The sequence below is a fragment of the Triticum aestivum genome, chromosome 5B (assembly GCF_018294505.1).
Source record: "Triticum aestivum cultivar Chinese Spring chromosome 5B, IWGSC CS RefSeq v2.1, whole genome shotgun sequence".
Lineage (NCBI taxonomy): Eukaryota > Viridiplantae > Streptophyta > Magnoliopsida > Poales > Poaceae > Triticum > Triticum aestivum.
In genome coordinates, this window is record NC_057807.1 from 207,842,727 (window position 1) to 207,855,065 (window position 12,339).

General features: G+C 41.3%; 1 protein-coding gene across 1 annotated transcript; it reads right to left on the reverse strand.

Moving 5' to 3' along the window:
• Positions 1 to 5,218: 5,218 nt before the first annotated feature.
• LOC123111021 (uncharacterized) lies at positions 5,219 to 10,951 on the reverse strand. The gene is made up of 4 exons (XM_044531679.1): positions 10,939 to 10,951; positions 8,148 to 8,331; positions 5,868 to 5,954; positions 5,219 to 5,541 (listed from the first exon to the last, which is right to left on the reverse strand). The coding sequence occupies exons 2-4, from the start codon at positions 8,325 to 8,327 to the stop codon at positions 5,452 to 5,454; spliced, it is 357 nt and encodes a 118-aa protein (XP_044387614.1). The 5' UTR covers positions 8,328 to 8,331; positions 10,939 to 10,951; the 3' UTR covers positions 5,219 to 5,451.
• Between the last annotated feature and the right edge of the window lie 1,388 nt (positions 10,952 to 12,339).

Genomic DNA, 12,339 nt, shown 5'->3' on the forward strand with positions numbered 1-12,339 from the left:
GGCTAAGAGATCAAGAGATCAATTGTTGTGTCTCCAAGGGGTGCCCCCTCCCCATATATAAAGGAGTGGAGGAGGGGGAGGGCCGGCCCTCTCTCTATGGCGTGCCCTAGGGGAGTCCTACTCCCACCCGGAGTAGGATTCCCCCTTTCCTAGTAGAACTAGGATCCTTTCCAAGTAGAAGGAGTAGGAGAGAAGGAAAGGGAAGGGAGAAGGAGAAGGAAGGAAGGGGTGCCCCCCTCCCTAGTCCAATTCGGACTAGTCCAGGGGGAGGGGTGCGGCCACCCTTTGGGGCATTTCTCTCCTTTCCCGTATGGCCCATTAAGGCCCAATACGAATTCCCGTAACTCTTTGGTACTCCGAAAAATACCCGAATCACTTGGAACCTTTCCGTTGTCCGAATATAGTCGTCCAATATATCGATCTTTACGTCTCGACCATTTAGCGACTCATCGTCATGTCCCCGATCTCATCCGTGACTCCGAACTCCTTTGGTCCATCAAAACTCATAAACTCATAATATAACTGTCATCGAAACCTTAAGCGTGCAGACCCTACGGGTTCGAGAACTATGTAGACATGACTGAGACACGTTTCCGGTCAATAACCAATAGCGGAACCTGGATGCTCATATTGGCTCCTACATATTCTACGAAGATCTTTATCGGTCAAACCGCATAACAACATATGTTGTTCCCTTTGTCATCGGTATGTTACATGCCCGAGATTCAATCGTCGCTATCTCAATACCTAGTTCAATCTCGTTACCGGCAAGTCTCTTTACTCGTTATGTAATGCATCATCCCGTAACTAACTCATTAGCTACATTGCTTGCAAGGCTTATAGTGATGTGCATTACCGAGAGGGCCCAGAGATACCTAGTGACAAAACCTAATCTCGAAATACGCCAACTCAACATGTACCTTTGGAGACACCTGTAGAGTTTCTTTATAATCACCCAGTTACGTTGTGATGTTTGGTAGCACAAAAAGTGTTCCTCCGGTAAACGGGAGTTGCATAATATCATAGTTGTAGGAACATGTATAAGTCATGAAGAAAGCAATAGCAACATACTAAACGATCAAGTGCTAAGCTAACGGAATGGGTCATGTCAATCACATCATTCTCCTAATGATGTGATCCCGTTAATCAAATGACAACTCATGTGTATGGTTAGGAAACATAACCATCTTTGATTAATGAGCTAGTCAAGTAGAGGCATACTAGTGACACTATGTTTGTCTATGTATTTACACATGTATTATGTTTCCGGTTAATACAATTCTAGCATGAATAATAAACATTTATCATGAAATAAGGAAATAAATAATAACTTTATTATTGCCTCCAGGGCATATTTCCTTTAGTTTAGTCATTCCCTTGTTTCTAGTTTGATTTGGATCTTTCTTGATTTCTCTTTGTTTCGTTTGAGTGGTTGCTTATGTATGCTACTGTTTGTCAACGCTAGATTACCCAGAGTGCGAAGCTTGTTACTACGAATATCTAGAGTTTGCAGATTGTCAGCAAGGCAAGTTACACTTTGATCATACTCTTCTATACCCAGTTTTTACTGTGCATTAGCTCTGCCCTCAAATATTTGCATGAGTAGGATTGGGAACATGTGGTTTGGTTGTAGTACTTTAGGTAGGAACCTCATACCTTTGATCACCCCAGAATATACGTCATGCTTTATTATTGCTGAGCCATGCTCGTAGACGGGGATTGGATCGTGATACATATGGAAGTTATGGGAGTTGTTAATCTTGGATAACATTAAGGTGGCAACTTTAATACACATCTGGGTGGATTGGTTGGGGCACCTGGAGAATCCAGTGTTTGTCCATTGGGGAAAATCTCGGAGTACCCGTTTGATTTTTCCTCGGTTCGACACCCAGACTCAAAGGGATCATATGATATTTCATGCCTAGAAACTTTCGTGTGCAGCCACATGCCATTATGGGCTCTGGCATAGTTGAGTAAGTTGTATGAGCTCTCGAAGATGTGTACTAGCAGATGTAGGGGAAAGTAGGTGTACCGGTCTGCACGGAGTAGAGAGTGAATGCTTCAGAAAGACTATTGTGTCGATCTTCCGATCATGGATGCGGTCGAGTCTTGTGGGAAAAAGTGTGCAACCTCTGTAGAGTGTATAAACTAATCATGGTTAGCCATGTCCCTGGTTATGGACATCTTGAGTATCTAGAATTGGATATTATTGTTGATCTCATCACTCTTTAATTAATTGATTTGGGTTTAATGATGATACTTGTTTAATTGGGATTTGAGTTGGAGGAACCTTCTCAAATAGTGGCACACCTTGGGAGTAGTAAATAAAATTTATTAATTTGTTGTAGGGAAAAACTAGCTTTATGGAAAATCATAAACTTAGAGCCTCCACCAGCTAAATATTGCATGTAGATATAGTTCTTGTATTCATTGCTTTAAAGTGTAACTCTGCCAGCATATTCAATGTGCTGACCTACACGGCTGCAAGGTCTCATGTTGCAGACTACTTAGACGACGAATAAGGTGTGATAGGTCGTTGTCATGCACTCAGCTATGCCGTTCGAGTTGATGGACTCATTTACCTTCGAAGCTTCCGCAATTATTTAGTTTAGATGGTCTTCAGCCATATTATTTTGTGTAATCGTACTCTTTATGAGGACCTCGATGTAATTAGTGTGTGATTGAACTCTGCTATAATTCCTCGAGTACAGTGTGTGTCAGCATTACCGATCCCGTGGAATCGTGTGTAATTCAAACTACAGTACTCGTAAATTCCGGCGACCAGCGTGCGTACTGTTCCTGTCGATCTAGATTCTGGCCGCCAATAAGTACTAACTTGCTCATGTCGTCCCGCCTGCATTCTCATCTACATTCTCGCCTCGCTCGCCCTTTCTCTCTCTCTCTCAAATCTCTGCCATGGCGCCGCCGGTCTGCCCACGTGTCGACGAGGAGTCGCCGCCCCCCGAGGACGCTCACTCGAATAGCTGTGACGAGGACCCCTACGCGCCGCCGAACAAGGTTGCACCGGACCCCCCAACTTTGGATTGGTTTTGGGGCCAGTACAATCTTTGTCTTTGGAAGTCGCTGCCGCTGGTTGAGAAAGCCAGGCAAGTGGCGTTCAAGAAGGAGATGGCGAAGGAGGAAGCCAGGTACCAGGCGGCCTGTGAAGCCCTTGATGCCGCCTGGAAAAAGGAGGTGGTGGAGCTTTGGGGGCGGGCGCGTCGTCGTGTGGAGGGGGTGTACGAACACGAGTGCTTCGCGAGGAATGTCAAAGGCGCTGGGCGCCTCCTTGCTGCGTGGAGGTCGGCCGACAAGCTCGAGCGTGCCACCGACGAGGAGCTCCGGTGGGGGCCCAACAAAATGGAAAGATCGTTCGCGCTCGTCCGCCAGTTAGAGGCTGATCTGTACGTCAATTGCTGCGAGGCAGAGGAGGCAGAGTACTGCCTCCGTACTGGGCAGACGTCGTGCACCAAGGAGCTGCTGGCGAGGGGCTGCCGGAATACTAGCCCTAGGAGGGATTATTAATTTTATTATTGTTCGTTTTCAATTTTATGCATTGTACCTAGTAGTTAAGTACCATCACGTGTGTGTGTGTGTGTGTGTGTGTGTGTGTGTGTATAGACACACACACACACATCTAGGCTATTCTGTTCCGCATAACAAAATATTATTCTGTTACCCTTTTTGAACTGACGGTTTCAGGTGGTTGTACTGATGTTTTCGAAGCGGTTGAACTGATGCTTTCAGTTGTGTTTAAAAGATCGTCTTCTTTAGTTCAAAAACTTTTTGTAATTTTTTTGTCGGAACGGGACGTGTAATATATCATTGGAAAGCTCTTGATAACCATATTTCATGTATATTGAACGTTTTTGCAAAATCATTATGGTTTAAGAGCAGTTTTGAAAAAACCGTTTTTTTCAAAACCGAAAACGTGAATCGTATTTTGGACTCAATTTTTAAATGGTTTGTCGGAATTGAGCAAATAAGATGGCGTTGGAAAGCTTATGAAAATCCGCATCTTCCATATTTGTATTGTTTTTTCTAATTCTATATGATTTAAAAGTAATTTGAAAAACGGTGAAATTCTGGGCGAAACGTATTTTCGCAATTTTTTGCAAACGGTTTATCAGATTGACCCAAATGATACGGGGTTGGAAAGCTATGGAAGATGCGCAACTTTTCCGTATAGAAATGTTTTGGTAATTCCTTACGGTTTAAAAATGAATTCGAATATGGTCAAATCTGGTTTTGAACGCGATTTTTTTTAAAAGTTGGTCGAAATATGGCAAATGATATACCGTTGGATAGCTATCGAAAATGGAAACTTAGCCATTTTGAACGTTTTCTCTACTTCATAACCGTTTAAGAGTAATTTTGAATACGGCATGACGGATCCTGCTGTTTTCTCGTCTGAAAAACAGAGTAGTCGTACTGATATATGTGTATGTTTGTACTGAGCTATTTTTTGTAGAGTAATTTGAATGGTTCCGAAAAAGGGTACTTGCACTGATGCTTGCATGGGTTTGTACTAAGCGTGTTTTCAGTAACTAGACTTTGCTCTGTTTTGCTCGTAAGTTTTCAATAGTTTATTGTATCATCGCCCCTGTACTTGCATGATTTATATCATCAAACTGAATGATATTTTTTTAAAGAAAATGTTTTTTTAATAAACTTTTTTATGACGATTTTCTAGACTTCTCTTATTTTATGGCTTGTACTTTTCTCATTTGAATTGCATGGGGTTTCTTTTTTCTTGAACTTTTACAAGTTGAATTTCCGTCAATTTTTTTATTCCGAACGGACCACCATTTTTAATTGGTACTGATCAATATTTTTAATTCAACCATTTTTTCTTTCTAGAACGGACGAATATATATTCGGGAAAAAGAGTACTTAAACGAATGTATGTATAGTTTTGTACTGAGCGTGTTTTCACATACTGGGTGTGTTTTGTGTTGAGCAGTCGAACTTTCATCATTGAACCAACATAGTTTATATAGCTGAACTAAAATAAACTTTTTCCATAATAAATGTGATGTGCTTTTTCTTTTTTTTCTTTGAGCATATATTCCTCAGGTTCATGGACGAACTTCCTCAAATTCCATAGAAGAACCGACACCTATTTATGATCTAAACATATATGCTAGTAGTAATCAAACATTCCATACAATTTTTTGTCTGTTCATGGACATCAACCAAAATAGGAAGGAGGGAGCACTCGAACTGATAATTGTTTTTTATTCATACTGATGAATGTTCTTAATTCAAACCATTTTTTCCTTTCTTGTAGAAACATCAAACTATCATATACACTTCCTTTAAAAAGTAGCAATCATATTATCATACACAGAAGAACTTGGAGCTGCTGCTATGTTTATGGATTGCATGTTTTCATTGTCCTCATTGCCTTCATCGTGTACTTCATCCTTAGCTTGCTTGGTATCCTTCATGCTAGTGATCAGCATCGTCATCCCGGGCTTGCTTTGTAGGCATTATTCCCCAAGGTGCCATATCCTTACTCACTGTGCTGATGTGTTTGTACTGCCCAAACAAATATGTGAGAGCACAAAATAAAAAAATTCAAACACTATTTGGTGCTAACAGGAATAGAAACAAACACTAAAGAGCATGACACAACCAAATTATCTCTCTCATATGAATTCATTGTCCATGGATCCATGTGTTGTAGCATGTGAACCCCAAACCTAGCAATAGTAGTAGCTTCTCCGAGTAGCGACAACTCAAACTTGTGCAACAAACACCTACAAGTTTAGAACTTATGCAACAAACACCTACTTTTCTATTACATGCAGACAATTGATTAGCAGCAGTAAGTTGGAGCTGGGATGGATAGGAGATTGCATTACCAGCAGAGCTTCCCAGAGGTTTTCCTTGTTGGCAGCATCGCGAATGAGAGGAGAGCATTTGAAACAAGTGTTCCCATCTCGAACTTCCTGCAGAAGATGCTATTACAAGCAGAACGGTTGTAGTAAATTGAACTACAGCACCAGAGAAAAGCAACAACTTTTCGCACCAAAATATTTAGTTTCTTTCAGTCACACATTGTTTTATGTTATCCTCATTCTATCAGTTCTTAGTTACTTAATATTTAACCACCATCTTCTTTCCCTTCTCATTGTTCTTTTGCTAATTAGAACACTACTGCAGGAGCACCAACTCATATGTGACAGTGCATAGGATGTGAAGGTGCAGCTGGCTTTAGATTCGACAATCCTCTATCAATACATGGAACAACAGCAGCATCAAATCCCTCTCAGTAATCTCTTTCTCACTCACCTTACCCTATAGTAGCAGCGACCAGGGCACACGAACCACTGGCAGCTAGCAAGCCAACATTGCAGGCGGGGCGGCGCACTATATCGTTTTCATGAATTGAAATAAATAATGAACTACTAGAGCCATTTTCTGTAATGGCCTGATGCAATTACAGAATCATCAAAGCAAACTAGTTGCAAACAATCATCTCCGAACTTGTGACTTGACCTTTTAAATTACAAGATTGAAGTATATATGAGCTATCTAGGCCAAGTAGAAATTTTTGACTTAAACTTTTACCATTCGAATTCCCATTTGGGGTTTCTTTTTTGTTTACTCTTTTTCATGAACTTATCTGAGACGTCGTGGTGAACTTATAAACTTTTCAATCGATGACCCTTTACACCAACCAATTTTTTCTTCTGCACTTACACCCTCTCGAGTCAGAACTGATACAGTTATTTTTTGATAAGTTAACTGTGTTTTCACTAATGATATAACTTAATAGCATTTCTTCTGAATAAGTTAACAATAAACATGATCATAAGAACCTCATTTTCTCATGAACCCATTTTCTGTCAGATGTGTGCATGTTCACACATACTAGGAATTTGAGGCTACATTTGCACTAGAATAATCCAAAGTACACTAGTTCTGGTCACTAATTAACAACGAACCATTGTCCAACACTTCTTTTTTGACTCACATTAAGTACTAACGATAGTGACTAGCACTGCATTGTGTTATCCCCTGTAATTTCAGTATATTTTTCTTCGCTGGTTAACAAAAAACTCAGTACATTGTTCTTCAGTATATTGTTCTTCTCTGATTACTTTAGTTCATGTGGTTGAACTGAAGGAGGCTGCTAAATCAAACCACTGATTTAGTAGCATTTACATAGATGAAGCTATTTTGGGGTGGCGAACGGCAGCAGCATGTGGGCTGGGTTGTCGCGCACCGGGAAGGATGAGGAAAACGGCAACCCAACCACTATAGTGGAAATAGGAGCTGACGGTCGTGGACTGCTGCTCGGCATGAACTCGACCATCGGGATGCCACGGGACTGGACTGGGACGGTGCTGGACATATTGGAGAAGTGGCCAAAGAGCTTAGAGCAGCAGTGTACATCGGCAAAGGACTGCTCGTGCACAAGGAGATGTACTGCTCTCCTGGGATGGAGGGGCGAAGTGTGTGCCTCCCGAGCCGCGGCGTTGAACTGCTTTGGGTTGTGTCGTTCAACGATCCGGTGTGGTGGCGGTGAACGGTATGGGCAGTACGGCGATGGAGCCCCACCGGCGGTGGCAGGAGGCTCGACGCAATCGGCCTAGTAGCTGCGACGGTGAATTGCTTGGGACGACCAGGTTGGACCGAAATAAAAAATTATTTGCTGAACTTGGACCGCAGTCAGCGGTCAATTTGGACTAAAAAGGATGTTGTGGTTGTGCCTGGGAGGAATAAAAGGGGTTTGCCTAGGCACAAAGCCGTGCATGGTCTGGGGAAGAAGCCGTTTGATCCCGTTTATCCTGAAAACTGCAGATTATAGGATAGGACTATTATGCATCTTCCCACGATCCCATTTACTAGAAACTGGACCTGCTACTTCCCACCATTCCATTTTTTATCATGTCATGATCAAAATGAGTTTGATCCCAATGTTCAGACCGGAATACTACAGCGGTTTGTGATCTAAAAGTTAGCAACTATGGATCAAAAGTTATAATAAAGGTCCTTAACATTTGCCATTGCTTGAATTATACGAGCGGCTTCTGAGCGACCGACAATAAGAGAAGTTGTGAAAATGCTTATTGACATTGATCCTACTTCTATATTTGAAGGGCAAAGTACAAGAATAATAAGTAAATGCAGGTTACCTTTTCTTTGTAAGATGCCACCATCAACAAAATGAGGACCTTTACCCACAGAATAGCAACAGCGTTCTGAAGTAGCCGATTACGAACCTTAGAATGTGTTACTATCATGTTGGAAGCAAGTAAGTTGCAGGCTGTCAATAATCTGGAGGTGTAGTAGCCTCTGGTAGCCTCATAAGTCATGTATCTGCAGCAGTTTCTGTAGAAATTCAGTATATAGCGTGCAGTTCCTGTAAAAATGTTAGATCATGATTTACTATACTACACTATAAGATCTCCACTGTAAGATAATGATGTACTCCACTTAGATAACGATGTATGCACAGTTAGATAACGATAAAACATAGCATCCTAGTCCAATCATGACTACTCTGAATGGGCTAGATTTTATCAACAAGGAGCATGTACCGGTTTACACATTAATTCTGTATACATTTGCTGAAGTTACCTTTGACTTGCATCTAGTTTTGGCACACCCAATAATAGTTGTACTGAGATGGTCAACTAATTGTACTGAGATAGTGAACTTATTATTGCAAAAAGAAAGTCTAAATCATGGCTGAAATTTATTCTAAATCATAAGATTGATGGGAGTATAAGGTAACTTCAGCAAATGTATACGGAATTTTAAATTTCCAAGCACATACCTTCTGTTCTTGTTTGTTGCCGGGCATGACGCTCCTACTCCTGTGGACTGACGACACCGGCGAAGTCGAGCTGAAGGAGCAGGGATCATGAGCGGCGGCTGGGTGCGCCGGGATTTTGCCGCTGTAAGGGGATCCCAGCTACTACCAAATCATTCCCGAGGAGCTTATAGAGGCGGCGCAGTTGGTCGCAGGCCATGTGTAAGTTTCAACTATCAGGTGTGCCAGGATTTCGCCTGAGTAGAGAAACAAGAAGTCGGAACAAACAGGAGTTATATAGGTTACATATTTTTGCCTTCTATACTAACGTGCTTCCTGAGTTATATAGGGATCACTCCCAGTCAGCCCCACTGCTACCTGTGCTGCAGAGAACATGAATATAAAGCAGATGGTGACTCATCAATTTTTCTTTCTGATATATCTAAACTTACAGAATTTTCAAACTTGCACTGGCGATACTTTAGGTGATATATCTAAACTTTACAAAATTTTGAAGAAACTTGCTGCAAATCATTACTTATTTAGGTGATATATCTAAACTTACAGAGTTTTGAAACTTGCACTGACGATATTTATGCACACACACCAACTATTCTGTTATTTTTCATGGACTAATGATAGATTACACATCGAACTAATACTATGTCTGGTACAAAAATTCTCTATCACGTAGTTGAACAGGCTCTCTTCGCAATGGTGTACGGCCTGGGGTGGCGGAGGTGAACGGCCTATGCGCTGAGGCGGCGGAGGGTGACGCCGGAAAATTGGCCCGCGACACAGCGGGGGCGCTTCGTCGGGAGGATGCCACACACGGCGTGGTGAGTGCATGATGCGACAGTGCGAGAATGAGGGGCCGTGGCGATGGTCAGGGTGTAGGGCCATGTTGTTGGCCGGCGGTGTTGGTTAGGGAGCAGGGCCACAGCGATGGGTAAAGAGCAAAGTATTTTGCAATCAACCAATATAATCCAATATCAACTGGTTGAAGTGAACTGAACTTAGAGAGAGAGAGAGAGAGGGAGAGAGCTCACGAGGGAGAAGATTACAAGCCTTGCATCACCGAGTGAAAGCACCTTGGTGGAAGAAAGTTATAGTGATCCATTGATAACAGGTCAAACCCTCCTTATGCTTGAGTGCACTAGAACTGACAACAAACTGATGCTCTATCAAAAGTTTAACCAGGCCAAAATTTGAAACTGGCCAAACCAGTAGTTGACAGGCAATACTACATTCTTCTCTACTATCTACTATCATTTCAAGAGTCGAGATGGACAGAGTTCATCAAGCCTGCACTATCCGTCCACACAAGCTACAGAGCCTGGAGAGTGAGTCTCAAATATCAGTTCACAGAAACTACAGATCATAGCAATAATTATCTATAATCATTCTTTCATCCATCAGCTAGTTTGTGTCCATGTTGTAGGGAGGGAGCAGCAACATTGCATCATGGCAGCCGCTGAAACCAGATCAGGGCTGTGGGAGGAGGAGGGGTGGAGAGACGACATCCAGCGATGGAAGCAAGGCCGAGGTTCTCAACCGTGGTTGATGGATCGCATGGGGGCGCTGGGCTGGCGGCGGATGTACAAGAAGAACTAGAGAAATATGGCAGATCAAATACAGTTTAAAAGTGGCAGATCAAATGGTTTGTCGGATGGGTTCAATGTGCAAATTCATGTAAAAAGAACCAAGCAAGTTCATGTTCAGTAACATTAGAAGTTACCAAACAAACCTAAAAAGATTTTTGTACTTTGAAATACTTCATTTTTACTTCCCAAATACTTCATTTGTTTGGAAATATGAACTTCTACAGTTATTTCCTAGAACTTGTTATCTTTTCCCTGTGAATTCCATGGGGTTTTTGTGTTTCATTATTTTTTTTATCTTATTTTCTGTTTTGTATGAACTTATAGGGTTATACATGTTGAACTTATAGACCAGCGGCGCTCAGAGGCAGGGGGTAGGCGGCAGCGGCGCGTTGGACTATGCCATACATTTTTTCTACACTAGATAGTGTGTAGACATGCTGTCAAGGTCTCACACATGTTTTCCTAGAACAAGTTGAACTGAATATCTTTTCATTTTGAACTTCGAAAGAAGCTACCACTTTCTGCTGCCTAAATGTGTATATAATTTCAAGTTTTCCAAGCACATACCTTCTGTTCTTGTTTGTTGACGGGCACGCCGCCCCTACTTCTGTGGACTGACGGCGCCGACAAAGTGGAGCTTAAGAAGCAAGGATCATGAGCAACCTATGGGCTAAAACTCACAGCGAATGGTTCGACACCAACGATATCTATGGAAGGGCAATGACAGTCAACATCTTATAGCCCCCTATTTTGATAAAATAGATGAACTTATTAGCAATAAAATAGTTGAACTTATATGAATTGATGGAGTAAACAGTAAGACAAATTTGGATTTCCCGCACTCCATCGATTGATTGAAAACAGAGTAGGTTCATTTTAGCAAGTCAAGATTCGGATACTAAATCAATCAAAGCACACAGATGTAATCCTCAACAGCCATCATCAAACTAAACTTGATTTCCAATTTCTTCAGAAATTAGAACAAATAGAGGACAACCGAGCGATGAGCAGAGAGCCTTCTTACAGTGAAGAAATAGGGGTAGACGGGGATGGCGGTGGACATCCAGAACTAGAGGATCCTAAAGGACTCAAACTTTATTGTTAGTTCATTATAGTAATCCTAATTAGTTGGTCTTTTTAGTACTCTGCAAGGTGCCACATATGTACTAATTATAGCGATGTATTTGTACTGCCCCAAAACACACCTGAAACATGACAAGAACATAAAAAAGAATGTTTATTAGTTCACAAACCTATCAACAATAGTAGTCCTGCTACTCCAGTGCAGCTGCCGTTGTTGATTTTCTTCTAAAAATACACATTGAACTGCTGTAACAAAACATAGAGAAACTTTAAGCCGCAAGATTTAGCAAGATGAACCACTAGTCTACTAACCAGAAGAACTGAATGAATTACAAATATTTGAACTTTTCCTAATGCTTTGTAGGCCGGACAATGGAGGATTAAAGTTTGTAGCAGTAGTGCTCATGGCTATATAGGGCTCTCCCAGGACAAGCCCTCGTGTATAAAAAAGCTAGTGGCTTAAATTCAAAACATGGACAACGCCACCAAACATTTGATTAGTATATATTCTCACCTTATCCTCCACTACCTGTTTTGTGTTATATGAAGATGGAAAACATAAAGGCAATTGTACTTACGATTTGGAATTAGATGTACTGAATAGCATACAGAAGATGGACTGAAAAATTGAACTAGCACAACCATTCTACTTTTTGAAAATCTTTTGAACTAGCTCTACAACAATTTTTTAAACTTACTATGCAGATGAAGCGAACTTTTCGACACATATCTTTTGTTTGTAACCATACCCAACTCACACTCTCCTTGATATTGTGTTGAACTACTGTTGCATTTTTTATGTGGTGAACTTTTTTATAAAAAAATACTGAATACTATTTTCTAATTTACAACAATACTTCACTTCTTTTTGTATGAATTGTTTTG